The sequence below is a fragment of the Dermochelys coriacea genome, chromosome 17 (genome assembly GCF_009764565.3).
Source record: "Dermochelys coriacea isolate rDerCor1 chromosome 17, rDerCor1.pri.v4, whole genome shotgun sequence".
Taxonomy (NCBI): Eukaryota; Metazoa; Chordata; order Testudines; family Dermochelyidae; genus Dermochelys; species Dermochelys coriacea.
In genome coordinates, this window is record NC_050084.1 from 25,150,625 (window position 1) to 25,165,889 (window position 15,265).

A 15,265-nucleotide genomic window follows, 5' to 3' on the forward strand; every position below is an offset into this window, starting at 1 on the left:
GCCCCACCCCAGACAGGAGGGCCCGGTCAGACGTCTCTTTGGAGCAGAGGATTTGGTTCTTCCAAGCAAACTCCTGGGCTTTTCCTCTGGGCAGAGGCACTTTACCTTGAACCTGATCCTATGGGTGAGCAGAGCTGGAGTACCAGGGCACGATCCCAATGGCACTGCACCTATTTACCGTAGATGGGAGCCTGGCACAACCCCACTGACCTCAATGGCACTACACCCACTCACCCCAGATGGGAGCCTGGCACGACCCCACTGACACTGAACCCGTTCACCCCAGATGGGAGCCTGGCATGACCCCATTAACCCCAAAGGCACTGCAACCGCTCACCATCTTCAGGGCTGCTGCTGTAAATCCAGAGTAACCCACTGGAGCAGCTCCAGATTTACCCCAGTGTAAATGGGGACAGTCTGCCCTCTGAAGCCAGGTGATGGCTCATCCTCCATCCAAGGATCAGCCCTGAGTGCCAGGCCTAGAGTACGTTCATGCCCTACGGGCACTAGGTTATCAGGGCTCACTCAGATCAGGGTCAGAGGTGAAGGGCTGCTCAGCCCAAAAGGTCAAAAATTACAGATCAGTCCCCCAAATTCACCAGCCTGGCTTCCAAACCAGAGAACTGGCTCCAAAGTGCCAAAGTGTCAGTTGTGTTATTTGCTGTGTCTGATTGCTGAAGCCTACCCCATCCCACCCCCACGTGTGACCAGGGCTGGCTTTTGGGAAAATGGCACCCTGGGTGAATTTGTATTTTGGCACCCCAGGCCCCCAATACCTCCCTGGGCTCCCCACCCCCACATTGCCCCTGGGCTCTGCTGCCTCCTCTCACATTGCCCCAAGGTCCCTCATTCCCTAGGTCAGCCCTGCTCCTTCCCTCTTGACCATGTCGCCCATGCATAAGGCTGGCCCTGGGCCCTGCTGCTGTCCGGGCTGGGTGTGGGGCCCTTGTGAGCAGCGTTTCCTCCTGGGCCACTGCCTGGTGCACTGCACAGGGGACAGAGTTCACTGGCCTGCTGGCGGGAAGGAGGAACAGCCCGGGCTGGGGACAGTCCCAGAAGGTGCCGGGGGGTGGGGGAGCCCACTGGCTCACAGCATGTGGAGGTGGGACTAGTAGTCAGGCTGGGAAACCAGTGGGGTAATAATCAGAGCAGGCTCCATCTGGGAGCTAGGAGGTGGGTGCTCTTGCTGTGCCGTGCTGCACCTTGCAGGCAGAGAGAAGGAGCTTGAGCCCTTTGCCTCTTGACACATGACCCCCCGACCATGGTGCCCACCACTAAGGCCAGCCCTAGGCTTGAATTGGTATTGGCCAAATGGGGTGGAGAATAAGGTCTTTTCCTGTGACTCATATCAAAGGAATCTGCCAGTCCCACTCTTGACCTGACAAAGGGGAGATATATTTGGTGACCACTGAACTCTCCGTTGACTCATCTACTCTAGACATAGGATACAGGTCAAATTTCAATAGTGCATTTATCTTCCAGAAATCCATGGAAAAATGGATTGATCTGTTCAGCTTTAGCACAAGTACAATGGGATTCCTCCACTCACTAGGGGATTCCCCAATGACTCCTAGGTCCAATACAGCCAGCAGTTCTTTGCAGAACATTTCCCACAACTTCCATGGAATGGATTGTAGATTCTCAGGAACCATTTTTTCCTGCTTTGGTATCCACATGATGGCAGGCTTGGTGGATTTCTACAGGCATTGCTGAGAACACTGAGGGAAAGTCTTTGATTAGCCGTTGTATTTGCTGTTTCTGTTAGGGCCAGAATGATGGATTAAGGGCACTTGTGGGCTGAGCTCAGGGTCCGGTGGAAAAGGCATTATAAGGAGGCTCTATTGGTCCTTCCAGCAGGTTCACGTTGTATAGCCGTGTCTCCTTTCTCTTCCTTGGATGGCGGATTTCATAATCAACCGCCCCTGCTCTTTTTACCGCCTTGAATGGTCCTTGCCACCTGGCTAGCAGTTTTGACTCTGAGGTTGGCAGCAACAACAAACCCTATCACTGGGTTTAAACTGTTACATCCTAGCCCATTTATTGCAGGCCCATCCCTGGCTCTCCTTAACCCCTTCTGTGCTGGTTTCTCTGCTTCCCCACACTCGTCCTCCAGCTGGAGCAGGTTCTGCAGGTGCAGCGGGGCAGGATCACAGAGGCCCAGGACAGCTCTCTAACCCCTCCTGGCCCAGGTGTGGGGTTTACACCCCCCCCATCACAGGCATCCTATCAGGCAGCGCCCCTGTAGAGGCTCAGGCACCTGCGAAGGGATCGGATGGCATAGAGCTGGCGCATCACCTTGGCCGTGATGTCCTCCTGCTGCAAGAGAACAAGAACCTGTCACAGACTTGGATGCCCTCAGGAATCAGGGGGGATTCATGGCAACTGGAACCAGCAGTGTTTCCACCAAGCACCTGCCCATGTCACAGGGACAGATTTACCCTCCTGACCCCTGGGGTTGACTCTTGTCTTCCTCTCTAGTGACCTCCAGTGCCAAACACCCCCCACCCCATTGTAGGGTGAGCTCCTGCCTTCATTCCCTCAGGCTCTCTCTGATAGCTGTTCCACCTCCATAGCCATCTGGGGACACAGATATGGAGGACATGTAAGTGAACACTAGACCTCTGGGAACTGGGCTAAGGCCCTGTGGGCAGAGGTCACAAGGGGACTCTCCTGCCCTTACCATGAGCAATGGCAGCTTCTCCTGGTGATGTAACACTTGTAATTAAATAACCTTGCTAAAGAGCTGTTTCTTTACTGCTCAGGGACAATCTGGTTCCATCCCGGTGGTGGAGGAATTCATCTCTCCTCCCAATGGCACCTGCTCTGACTCTTATTCTCCTCCAGGCCTGTTGCTCTCCAGCCACCAAACAGTGATAGGATGGGAATGACTTTCCCTGGCCTTCAGGCAAAAGGCTGCAGGTGCTGCCCCCAAACTCCTGAGCCTATTCCAGCTGCTTACCTCGTCCCCCATCAGAATGGAGTAGGCTAGGACCAGCCCAGCCTGGCTGATCTGGAGCAGGGGATCGTAAATGGCCAGCATTACTGTTTGGAGGAACCATCTTTTCTGCCCCTCCAAGAATATATTTCCGAAGACCTAAAGTCAACAGAACAGGAGCCTTTAGATGACTGCACAGAGCCAGGCCCTAAATCCTGGGGCTGGAACGGTAGTGCTGTCTAGTGACTCAGGCACAGACACTGAGGGATCAAAACTGTCCTGTGGCTCTTTGTGGAGCAGGGTTCCCAGCAGAGCCATGACGCGCTGGGAATGTATCTGAGTGGGTGAGAAGACACACTCTGCAGTGCAGCTCTGAGTCATAGGGGACCCTCTAGTGCCTCCAGCAGAGACACTTCCTGGAAATCATTGCTAGGGGCTCAGGGCTTTTGGAGGCGACAGACCAAAGGTCTATTCCCCTCCCCTCAGTGATTTCTCTAGTAACTGGCTCCAGCGTCCGCAGCTCATGAGTTTGGTCCAAGGGAAATCCAACCTGCAGCCTGGCAAAAATAATAGTCTCACGGGGGAGGGGCAAAGGGGGCGTTCTGGTTACTGACTTAGAAGGGCACTTGGCAAAACCCACCCCCGTTCTGGGGTCCTCAGGGAGCAGGGAATCCCAAAAGGATCTGGTCAGCTGGGTGTGTCCTGCCCACTCATCGACCCAATGGCTCCCCTCTCAGACACTCATGTGTCAAGCAGGGACAGGAGCCGGCTCCCCAGAGACACAATCCTGCAGTAAATCACCCATCTGGCCATTAGCAAGGCTCCAGACTTGTACCTATAATGCCAGCCTCTCCCATGGGGGCCGAACGAAGAACTCAATGAGCTGGAATTAAGTAGCAAGAGATTGTCAAGACTCCAGCCAGCACTGGGAGCCCCAGCCAGCCCCATGCCCTGAGCTGTGTATGTCCTGGCAGAACATCCTTACCTCCCCCACCCTAGCCCAGGAGCCTGCTATCCTGGTGCCAATCCCAGCACCACAGGTCCTCAGCATCATGTATAGTGAGCCCTGGGAGAGAAGAACTCGCATTTGTCAGGTTTGTCATGATGATTTCGGTGCCTGTCTCCTGCCATTCCCATTGGTGTCTACACAGTGGGAGAAACCCTCACTGCGTCCCTGGCCAACAGAATAGCAGGGCTTCCTCCAGTAGATGGAGTATCCTGGGTGCGTTTGGGGGGACTGATCCTAAGTTGGGGAGGGAGAGAAGGCAAGATAGAGACAGACTCATCATCCAGCTGGAGTCAATCTCAGAGGAGTTGGCGGGTTTCGACAGGGGTCCCATTACCCAGCTGGGGTCAGTCTGAGATGCCCAGGGGCTTGTTTCTTTAAGGGTCCCATTGCCTAGCTTCTGTCAGTCTCAGTTGTCTTTTGAGTCCCATTTCCTAACTAGTTTAAGAATAGCAGCCATGTTAGTCAGTATTCACAAAAAGAAAAGGAGTACTTGTGGCACCTTAGAGACTAACAAATTTATTTGAGCATAAGCTTTCGTGAGCTACAGTTCACTTCATCGGATGCATGCAGTGGAAAATACAGTGGGGAGATTTTATAAACACAGAGAACATGAAACAATGGTGTAACCATACATACTGTAATGAGAGTGATCGGGTAAGATGAGCTATTACCAGCAGGGGAGAAAAAAACCCTTTTGTAGTGATAATCAAGGTGGGCCATTTCGAGCATGGCCCACCTTGATTATAGTGACTATGAGGACAATCCCCACCAGGAATCTCAGTGCCCACAGGAGAGATTGGCTGATTTCCTGGGGTCCTCTGGTTTCTCTAGAAAGGAAACAGTGATTCTTCTGTGAGGATCATCTCCTGGATCTCATGACAGGGGGAAGGTGGGAAGTTGAGACTCTCACTCCTCAAGGCAGCCTAGGGCCCTGTGGTTACTGCTCAGTAGAACCAGGCAGAGCCCTGGCTTGAAGTCCCAGCTCCTTTCCCTGAAGGAGGAAGGGCCCAACATTGCATTGTATTGACTGATCTGACCAAGGATGGCCCAGTGGGATCCCAGCTAGGAGGACAGACTAGAAAATGGATCTTCCAGTCTCTCCTTTCCAGTCCTCCCCAGCCACGAGTGCAGGGGTCTGGACTAGATGACCTCTCAAGGTCCCTTCTAGTCCTATGATTAAGGTAGAATTGCCCCCTGCCCTTTCTCATTGGGCTCACCTCCAAGATGTACTGGAGCCTGTCTGTGTCTGGGGACTCTGCCAGCAGGTTCCCTGGCATGGCATCCAGGAGCTCTGCCAAGACCTTGTGCAGAGCGTACAAAGGAAGGGAGAGCCATGGGTCAGCATTAGGGAAACTGGGGCTACACCTGCCACAGGATGGGAAGAGGGTTCTCTATGAAGCACTGGTGAGACCCCAAACACATGTCCTGGCCTCTCTCATTCATGTCCCACTGCAGGCAATTAGCAAAGACTCATGGCAGGATCACAGCTGGCTCTTTAATGCCCTTAGCAGGTCTCTGCAGAGGGCCTCATAGGCAGCAGAATATGGAACAGCCAAGTTGCTATGGATGGAAGCTGGGCAAAACACTGCATGTGGAAAGAAGGAAGGAAGGAAGGAAGGAATCCTCCTTGGATGGGTAATGTAATCGCCCCAGAGGGACGGATCCAACTCTGCAGCCTGTTCCATCTCTGTCCACCCCAACCCTATCTCTGTAGCTCCAGCTAATCAAGGGAGCAGGGGCCAGAGGCCAGTCCTGACAGGGAGGAATAGAAGAATGATCTACCTGGACATGGGTGGTGTCCCTCTCCATGCCCATGGTGAAGACACCATGCAGGTCAGCTCGCAGGAAGTGGGTCTCCAGCTCTGACTTCAGGGCAGGTTTCATTGTGCTGGCAAGAGAGACGATCCGGTATTAGACTGTGCAGTGCAGGGATGCGACTGGCATCAACACAGGTGTGAAACCACAGGGAAATAGGCACAGGCTGGCAAGAATGGAAACTAAGGCACTGAGCCAGGAAATGACAAGGCCAAGGCCTCACAGACAGACAGTGGCAGAGAATGAATAGCACCTGTTCCCTGTGGTCCTTCCTGTATCTGACCCCAGAAGTGAGCCTCTCCCCAAGGCCATTGTAATGCTATTGAAGTGAAAATATTTGAGAGTGAGCCAGGAGAGGGTGAATATTCCCACAACCTCTGGAGGATGAGCTACACCTGGGGGTGACCTGGGAGGGCAGTGACTTCCAGCCCTGGGCCTGAGTGGCACCAGGGTTAGGGGAGCCGGGCGAGAGGGTCTCGGTACCTGAGGTTGCCCACAGTGATCAGGGAGTTGGTGAGGACTGTGCTGGGTGCAGAGTCACTGGACGACTCCTCAGTGAGCTCCTGTGAGACCCAAAGGAGACAAAGGAGCATGTGAGATTCAGGCCCCACTGACGCTTCCCAGTGAGGTTACACAGCCAGTGCCCCACACCACCAGCAGGATCCTCCCAACTGCATCCCCGATCTGATTCCTTCCTGCCAATCAAAATTGGCCCCTCATCCCATAGGCCCTGACTTCCCTGTTTCCCTTGGGTGCTCGACTCCCCCATCCCCTGCCCCCAACCCACCCCTTACATGAGGCCCCACCCCTGCCCCACCCCTGCCCCCCATTCCAACCCCTTCCCCAAAGTCCCCGCCCCAACTCTGCCCCCTCCCTGCCCCTATTCCAACTTCTTCCCCAAATCCACACCCTGACTCCGCCTCTTCCCCACCTCTTCATTTGAGCGTACCATGTTCTCGCTCCTTCTCTTCTCTCCCAGAGCATGCTAATGCCGCCAAACAGCTATCTGGCAGTGGCCAGGCAGGCAATGCTGGGAGGTGGGCGGAGGAGCGGGGATGCGGCACACTTGAGGGGGGGCGAGGAGCTTGGTTGCCAGTGGGTGCACAGCACCCATTAATTTTTCCCCATGGGTGCTCCAGCCCCAGAACACCCACGGAGTCGGTGCCTATGCCTCTTTCCCTTCCCCTTATTCCCTCCTACCTGTCGAAATTGCTCCCTTCTGACTCCATCCTGACTAGTGAGCTGGAATGATCTGATTCCTTGTTCCCCACCAGCCTCAACTGCCCCTCCTCTCCAGCCCCACTAATGATCGTTCTCTTCTCCCCAACCATCATCCCAGCAATCTCTGCCCTCTGCTGCCTCCTCCAGTACCACCCATCCCCCACCCATTGGCCATAGGGAGGCCCCTGCCCATCCCATGTCTCTTGCCTCCCTCCAGCTGCCAGGCACCATGGCTCACTCACCACAATCCTCTCCACCACAGCTGCTTTGGAGCAGTGTGGCTCCAGCGTGTCCTGCCCTCTCTGCTGTGCAGCGATGCACAAGGGGGTGATAGTGTGCAGGAACCTGAGCTGCTCGGCCTCATCCTGCACCCACCAGGAGTGGGGCTGGGTGAGAGACAGCCTGTTAGCCAGGGACTTCCCTGCCCCTCCCACATCAGCTCCATGGTTCAAGCCTTGAGGGGGGAGAGTGGGGATCCCCTCATTCTCAAAATCACCCATGACTCCTGCACAGACAGGGTAGGAAACGGGGGAGGGGACCCCAGATTGTGTGAGACAAACACCCCCATCTTGGCGGTCACCTATCAGATGGGATAAAAGCCCCATTGGGGTGGTGGATTGGCTGGGACAAGACCCCGCCAGGGGTCAGGATGCTGGGAAGGGGCAGGACAATGTCGGTTCCAGCCCAGCTGGGGAATGTTTGTACCTGTTCTCTGCCCTGGAGCTGCTCCAAGAGGACCTGGAGGGCAGTTTCCTCTTTGGCCATGCCCACCCCTTTCTCCACCTCCTCTAATGAGTCCCTGGGGGCCCCTGCACCAGGGAGAGAAGGGGACAGGGTGAGTCCTGCTGGCACTCAGGGGAAGGACAGAGGTGTGATGTCCTCCCTTCCCACCTCAGGGACGCAGGGCAGAGGAGGCCCCACACTCCCCACTCTCAGGAATGCCTTTGGCCCCCAGCTGCTTCAGAGAGCCCCTCTCACTGTTCTGGACTCCCTGGGAGGTGCCTGCCCCCCGGGGAATCAGGGACCCAAGTGGCAGCAGCTCCCGCTGCTCCCCAATCCCCCAGATCCCCTTGCTGCCAGGGACAGCTGTGTGACCGCTGCTGGTGTCAGTGTGGTTCGTCTGGCTCAGGCCAGACACCTGCGCTGGGATAGCACCCCACCCCATATCACTACAGCCCTGTCCTTTTCCCTCCCTGAGCCCAGCCTGGCTCCTCACCTGGAACAAAGCAGCAGCAGCCATCAGCCTCGCTGCTGCCAGACTCCCAGGATCTGCTGCTGTCCCATGGGGAGTGGGCTGAGCTGGTGGTGCTGGGACAGGGATCCTTCACCTCCTTCCCTGGGGAGGCTGGAAGGTCCTCAGTGACCAGGCAGGGCAATGTCTCCTGCTGGGAATCAGGGCTGGGTTCCTGGTGCCAGTGCTTCCCACACAAGAAGCCCCAGAACCATCCTGCCTGGCTCCCCTCCTGGGCTTGGTCCTGCCTGCCCAGCTGCATCCTGGGCCAGCTCCATAGGGGCCTCGCCAGTGCCTCTCTCCTTCAGCGCCTGCACCGGGAGCTGGTTTCCTCCTCCAGAAGGCCAGGCACTTCCTCCTCCTGACCTGGCTGGGAGCTGCTTCCCCACCAGCGGGGACAGAGGGGCTGCTCTACTCCTGGGAAGATGGCAGCTGCCTCCCTCAGGCTCTGGGGCCACCTACAAAGCCTTCTTCCTGAACATCCTCAGGAACCTGGCCATCCTGGAACCGAGCAGGCATGAGTCTGGGGTCAGTGCAGCATCTCACTAATGGGCCTTTTTGGTCTCTCTTGCCCCAGCCAGAGCAACTCCTCCTCCCCCCAGAGGGGGTGCACACACCCTGGCAGAAGCTCATTGCATGATCTGCTCCCAAAGGTCCCCCTGCCACTCCTGGTGCTGCAATAACAAGGGAATCTCATACTCTTAGATCAGTGGGATCAGACACAAAGACCACTGATTAGTGTGGACAAGCAGCCCCCTCGTCCTGTCCCAGGCCACACTCCCGCCAAGGTGAGAGAAGGAACAGAACCCAGGAGTCCGGACTTCTCCTGGGAAACCTTTCCCCATGTCAGATTCACAACCTCCCTAGTCATATGAAGCCCAGGGCCCCTGTTTACCATTGATTTTCACAGCAACTCACAGAGCCTGGCCCAGCTCAGAGATTCTCAGCCTGAGGAACAGTCTCCCACAAGGGAAGGGCTGGGAGCCCCATTACTGAGACATTTCCAAAGAAACTGGAGATGGCTCTTGAGAAGCCTCTACAAGGAACCTGTGGCCCAGTCTGAGGGTGAGGGGCTCCTGGGGACTGTTTGCAAAGATTCTCTTCCCCATTTCTGCTTCTCCCCAGACAGACAGGGGAAGCCACAGAGGAAACCCTAAATGCCACTTACTTGCTTTAAGTGATGAAGCGATGGATGGTGGATGTTCAGTGTCACCAGCTGTCCCTCACCCTCTTCCTCACTCTCCAACCCAAGGCAGGCTGGAGAGGGTGGTCCCCAGAGGGTATGGACACTGGGGGCTGGCTGTGAAAACAAGAGTCTATCTTATTGCCAAGGGACAGAGAAACTCAGCCAGCAGCAGGGGTCCAGAACCCTGCCCTACTGCGGGGGTGACGACGGCTCTCAGCACCTCACATATCAGCACTTTATACACATTCATGAAGGCTGTAGGAACCCCAACCCTCCTGAGGAGAAACAGGCATAGGGAGAGAAGGGAAGCTCCTGGCTCAGGGTCACACCAAGTGTCAGAGCTATGGATGGGACCCAGCAGTCCTTATTTCCAAGCCCCTTCACTAATCACTGCTGTACACTCCCTCCCAGAGCTGGCAATTACAGCCAGGTCCTTAGGTCCAGTCCCCCTGCCTTTTAGAGGCAGTGTGATCCGCTGTAGTCACTGGACCAGGGGTTTGGGAGTCCAGACGTCTGGGTCCATTGTTGGTTTTTCTGTGGGACTTTGAGCAAGTCGCTTGCCCTCTCCATGGCTCAGTGCCCAGCAGTCAAATGTGGATTTAATACCTCTATTGTAAAGTGCTGGGAGAGCCCCCAGGAAAAGCTGCTCTGTCAGTGCTAAGCAGCATCTGACCATTAGAGGTCAGAGCATGCTGCCCAGAACGAGGACTGTTTGGCTCTGGGGTTTAAGTTGTTTGCTTTTGGCAGGGAATCAGTATAATATCCCCAAACAGCAACAATCCTCCATTGGCCTTCTCAACACAAAGGGGTAGGAGACAAACCTCTCTACAGATGCAGAAATGGTTAGTCATGCAATTATTATAATTTATTTGGATAATGTGAGGTCATTACAAACTTGCCTGTGTTTTTACTAAATCTGAAGAAATACTTATAAGTATTTTTCTATATGTTGTGCTTGGAGACTAATAGCTTATAGCTTGATGGGTTGAGTTGCTTGTTTTCATAAATGAACTGATCCAGTCAGTTAAAGAAACTCCTAGTAACTCTTTGCTTTCTCCCAGCAAGTGACAGGCACAGAAATCTTGGAGGAGACACCTCCTCCTGCCCATCAATCTTTTATTATTCCCTCTAGGAGCAAGGATAGTTTCCAAAATAGTGCTTTTTCAATGGTATATTTTCTATGTTGTTGCAATATTCTGTATAGTTTATGTGATGCAACATTAGAAAGAGATAGTTCAATATTAGTTGATTGTGATTTATTTGTTTGTGTAGATGATGTTTGGTAGGAGCTTTTCATTGTGAATTGAGGGTCAAGCTATTATTGAGTGTGATGTTGGGAACTGTTTGGTTAAAAGCAAACACCCAACATCAACAAGAGTGTCCTCTCAAAAAGGAAGACAACCTTCCACCCCTAGCTCTCTTATAGAATTTTTGAAATGTCAGTCTGGAAGGGACCTTGAGAGGTCATCAAGTCCAGCTCCCTACACTGAGGCAGGACCAAGTGAACTTAGACTATCCCTTAAAACCTCCAGTGGGAATTCCACAAACTCCCTTGAAGCCTATTCTAGTACTTAACTGTCCTTATAGTTAGACAGTTTTTCCTAATATGTAACCTAAATTTTCTTTCCTGCAGATTTAGCCCATTGCTTCTTGTCCTACCTTCAGTGGACATGGAGAACAATTGATCATGGTACTCTTTTTAACAGTCCTTACCATATTCAAAGGCTGTTACCAGATTGTCCCTCAGTAGAGTGGGATGATTACCTCCCATGGCTTACAAAGAACACTGCTGTTAATGCACCCCAGAATTATATTTTATCCTTTTTCACAACTGCATCCCATTGCTGACTCATTCAATTTGTCATCCACTGTAACCCCAGATCCTTTTAGCACTACCACCACATAGCCAGTTACTCCCTGGTTGGTAGTTGTGCATTTGACTTTTCCTTCCTAAGTTAAGTACTTTGCATGTCTTTATTGAATTCCATCTTGTTGATTTCAAACCAATTCTCCAGTTTCTGTCATCTGCAACTTTTATAAGTATATTCTCTGCTCCATTATCCAAATCATTAGTGAAAATATTTGAATAGTACCAGACCTAGGACTAACCCATGCGGAACCCCACTAGATACAGTCTGACTGACAGCAAAACATTGATCATATTTAAAGAATAGTTGTCTTTCAACCAGTTGTGTATCCACATTATACTGATTGCAGCTAGGCCACATTTCCCTAGTTTGCTAATAAGAATGTCATGTGGGACTGTGTCAAAAGCCTTATTAACACTAAGATATAGGACATCTACTTCTTCCCCTCATCCACTAGGCCAGTAACCCTGTCAGAGAAGGAGATAAGGTTGGCTTGGAATGATCTGTTCTTGACAAATTCACACTTACGCTTCCTACAATCCTGTAGGTGCTTACAAACTGATTGTTTAATAATTTGTTCCAGTATCTTTCCAGGTATCCAAGAGAGGCTGACTAATCTGTAAGTCCCAAAGTACTGTCTTGCTAATGGATGGGAAGATACCTTTTTCTAGCAGCTCAGAAGAGAACCTGGTTTGTTAAGGCCACAAAAGCTGAGCCAGGAACCTCTTCTCTCCCCCGGCAAAGAACCCCAGGTGACTAAAACAGTGGGAGTCATAGCCCTGAATGGGCTTTAATAGTGACAAAATTTGGCCCTGACCATTTCTTGTAGCAAATTTTAGAATTCCTTGGCACTCAACACCTTGGCACATCCCTTTCTGCTTTACAAAGGGGTTTAATGCCCATTATCTCACCAAAGCTCACTACTCCCCTGAGTTAGAGAAAGGGACAAACAGCAAGGTGGCAAAGTTTGCAGATGATACTAAACTGCTCAAGATAGTTAAGACTAAAGCAGACTGTGAAGAACTTCAAAAAGATCTCACAAAACTAAGTGATTGGGCAACAAAATGGCAAATGAAATTTAATGTGGATAAATGTAAAGTAAAAGCGGCAAAGAGTCCTATGGCACCTCATAGATTAACAGACGTATTGGAGCATAAGCTTCCATGGGTGAATACCCACTTCTTCAGATGCATGTACAGTAATGCACATTGGAAAAAATAACCCCAATTATACATACAATATGAGGGGGGCTAATTCAGCTACAACTAATCAGGAGAAAGATCTTGGAGTCATCGTGGATAGTGCTCTGAAGACGTCCAAGCAGTGTGCAGTGGCAGTCAAAAAAGCAAACGGGATGTTAGGAATCATTAAAAAAGGGATAGAGAATAAGATGGAGAATATCTTCTTGCCCTTATATAAAACCATGGTACACCGACATCTTGAATACTGCATACAGATGTGGTCCCCTCATCTCAAAAAAGATATACAGGCATTAGAAAAGGTTCAGAAAAGGGCAACTAAAATGATTAGGGGTTTGGAACGGGTCCCATATGAAGAGAGATTAAAGAGGCTAGGACTTTTCAGCTTGGAAAAGAGGAGACTAAGGGAGGATGTGATAGAGGTCTATAAAATCATGAGTGGTGTGGAGAAAGTGAATAAGGAAAAGTTATTTACTTGTTCCCATAATATAAGAACTAGGGACCACCAAATGAAATTAATGGGTAGCAGGTTTAAAACAAATAAAAGGAAGTTCTTCTTCACTCAGCACACAGTCAACCTGTGGAACTCCTTGCCTGAGGAGGTTGTGAAGGCTAGGACTATAACAGGGTTTAAAAGAGAACTGGATAAATTCATGGAGGTTAAGTCCATTAATGGCTATTAGCCAGGATGGGTAAGGAATGGTGTCCCTAGCCTCTGTTTGTCAGAGGGTGGAGATGGATGGCAGAAGCGAGATCACTTGATCATTACCTGTTAGGTTCACACCCTCTGGGACACCTGGCATTGGCCACTGTCGGTAGACAGGATACTGGGCTGGATGGACCTTTGGTCTGACGCAGTCTGGCCATTCTTATGTTCTTATGTCTCATTGCACACAAAGAGGAGATACTTTGATCTAGAAAATTAGATAAGATGCTTCAGTCTGTGCTAAGTAGTTGGTGCTCTAAACTATTCAACAATAATAAAACACAAATAAAATAGAATATTTCAGCTATAATGTCATAATCTTGACATGACTTGACATGAAAGGGCACTTATATTATGCACTTCTACTAGTGACACTCTCAGACTGATCCCCACAACTCCCCATCCTCCACCTGCTGTGAGATAGGTAGGAAAAGATTGTTACCCTTAACTGACAGAGAGAAACTAAGGCTGAGAAAGGTGAAGTGACTTGTCTGAGGTCACATAGCCAGTCAGGGGCAGAGGTGGGAACAGGACCCAGGAGTCCTGACTTTCAAATGAACCATCAGATCTTGAATGTCATACATTGACTCATGAGAATAAAGTGCTCTCAGATGAGCTACAGACCGACAACAAGGTGCCACAGATACTCCTTTTCTTTTTGCGAATACAGACTAACATGGCTGCTGCTCTGAAACCAGATCAACAACTGTTCAGAATAATTATTCAGTACATATTTTAGAAGAACTAGAACGTTAGAGAGAGAATCATGATCTGTGCAGAGACAATTAATGGGGAGAAGCAGCAAGATTAATTGAATACATGATTGGTGACTCATTTGCTTGGTCTTAAAGAGAACAACAAGGACCCAAGTCGACTCCCTGTCAATAGCACCGTGCTCAACCAATAAATGTTGAGAGTCTGAGGGGCAGGAGGCAGAGGGTTCTCACCAGAGATCCCACAGGATGGCCCAGGTCACCACCAGAGGTGATCACTCTTAGAACATTTTTCCAGCCCCACCTCTTTGTGGGAAGGGAGCAGGGAAAAGCTCAAAGACAAAAGAAGCAAGAGAAGAAGAGAAAGGAGGGACAGACTGAGGAAAAGGGAAACCAAAAAGGACAAACCCAAGTGTCCCCAGTGATTCTAAGGGACAAAATCCTAGATGAGAAATAAAATTCTGCCACCTTAACTTAGTGTTTTATGTGCCTAGAATATAGCCGGCAACAGATAGATCAGACTGAACAGGTTCCAAAGCTCTCTGAGGCTCTTCCCTTCTAAACCAGGGATGTCCATTTTCTAGCAAAATCAGTAGTAGGAAAGGAGAAAACTCCGAAGAGGTTCCTCCTCACGCTCACGTACGTGAACCTGAATTCTCTCTGCATCCTCAAGGAGAGACCTTGAGAAGCAGACTTGCTGCAGCAAAGCCATAGGGGTCTCCGAGGTTGCCCCAGACCTGCACCCCTGTTCTGCCGGGCTGGTGTCATGGGGCTCTCTGTGAGGTCACAGCCTCCCCACCATCTTTGCCCAATAGGTTGCAGTCCTACAAAAGACCTTTGTGATGTCACTGTCACAGCCACCCCTCCCCTGCAGGGCTTATGTCCTGCCCCTGGCCAGCCTCTGGATGTTTGAGATGCTCCCTAGGAATCATGTTGCTCACTCACTGTTGAGTCTGGGGAGCAAGCCAGCGACACAGTAAAACATCAGGTTTCAGAGTAGCAGCTGTGTTAGTCTGTATTCGCAAAAAGAAAAGGAGTACTTGTGGCACCTTAGAGACTAACAAATTTATTTGAGCATAAGCTTTCGTGAGCTACAGCTCACTTAATGCATCCGATGAAGTGAGCTGTAGCTCACGAAAGCTTATGCTCAAATAAATTTGTTAGTTTCTAAGGTGCCACAAGTACTCCTTTTCTTTTAGTAAAACATCAGAGGCTGCTCCTCCTGCCACACACTGTTCTTCATAAATTAGTAGACTTTAAGGCCAGAAGGGATCATTAGATGGTCTAATTTGATCCCCTGCGCATCCCAGCCCTCCTGTTTTTTTTGATTAAAGCACTCCCAGAAAGGCATCTAGTCTTCATTAGACGACATCAAGAGATGG

General features: G+C 51.0%; 1 protein-coding gene across 1 annotated transcript; it reads right to left on the reverse strand.

Annotated features, from left to right (window-relative positions):
- Nucleotides 1-708: 708 nt before the first annotated feature.
- LOC122457002 lies at nucleotides 709-14,865 on the reverse strand. Its single transcript, XM_043499619.1, has 5 exons — nucleotides 13,234-14,865; nucleotides 8,197-9,511; nucleotides 7,686-7,789; nucleotides 7,223-7,366; nucleotides 709-2,316 (listed from the first exon to the last, which is right to left on the reverse strand). The coding sequence occupies exons 2-5, from the start codon at nucleotides 8,471-8,473 to the stop codon at nucleotides 2,227-2,229; spliced, it is 615 nt and encodes a 204-aa protein (XP_043355554.1). The 5' UTR covers nucleotides 8,474-9,511; nucleotides 13,234-14,865; the 3' UTR covers nucleotides 709-2,226.
- Between the last annotated feature and the right edge of the window lie 400 nt (nucleotides 14,866-15,265).

What these genes read in the sequence shown, in the direction of transcription:
- LOC122457002 (XM_043499619.1), bottom strand. Translation starts at nt 8,473, where the DNA reads ATGCAGCTGGGCAGGCAGGACCAAGCCCAGGAGGGGAGCCAGGCAGGA. An exon ending in CTGCTGCTGCTTTGTTCCAG is followed by an intron (nt 7,790 to 8,196) that starts GTGAGGAGCCAG and finishes TCCCTGGTGCAG; the next exon opens with GGGCCCCCAGGGACTCATTA. An exon ending in AGCTCCAGGGCAGAGAACAG is followed by an intron (nt 7,367 to 7,685) that starts GTACAAACATTC and finishes TCTCTCACCCAG; the next exon opens with CCCCACTCCTGGTGGGTGCA.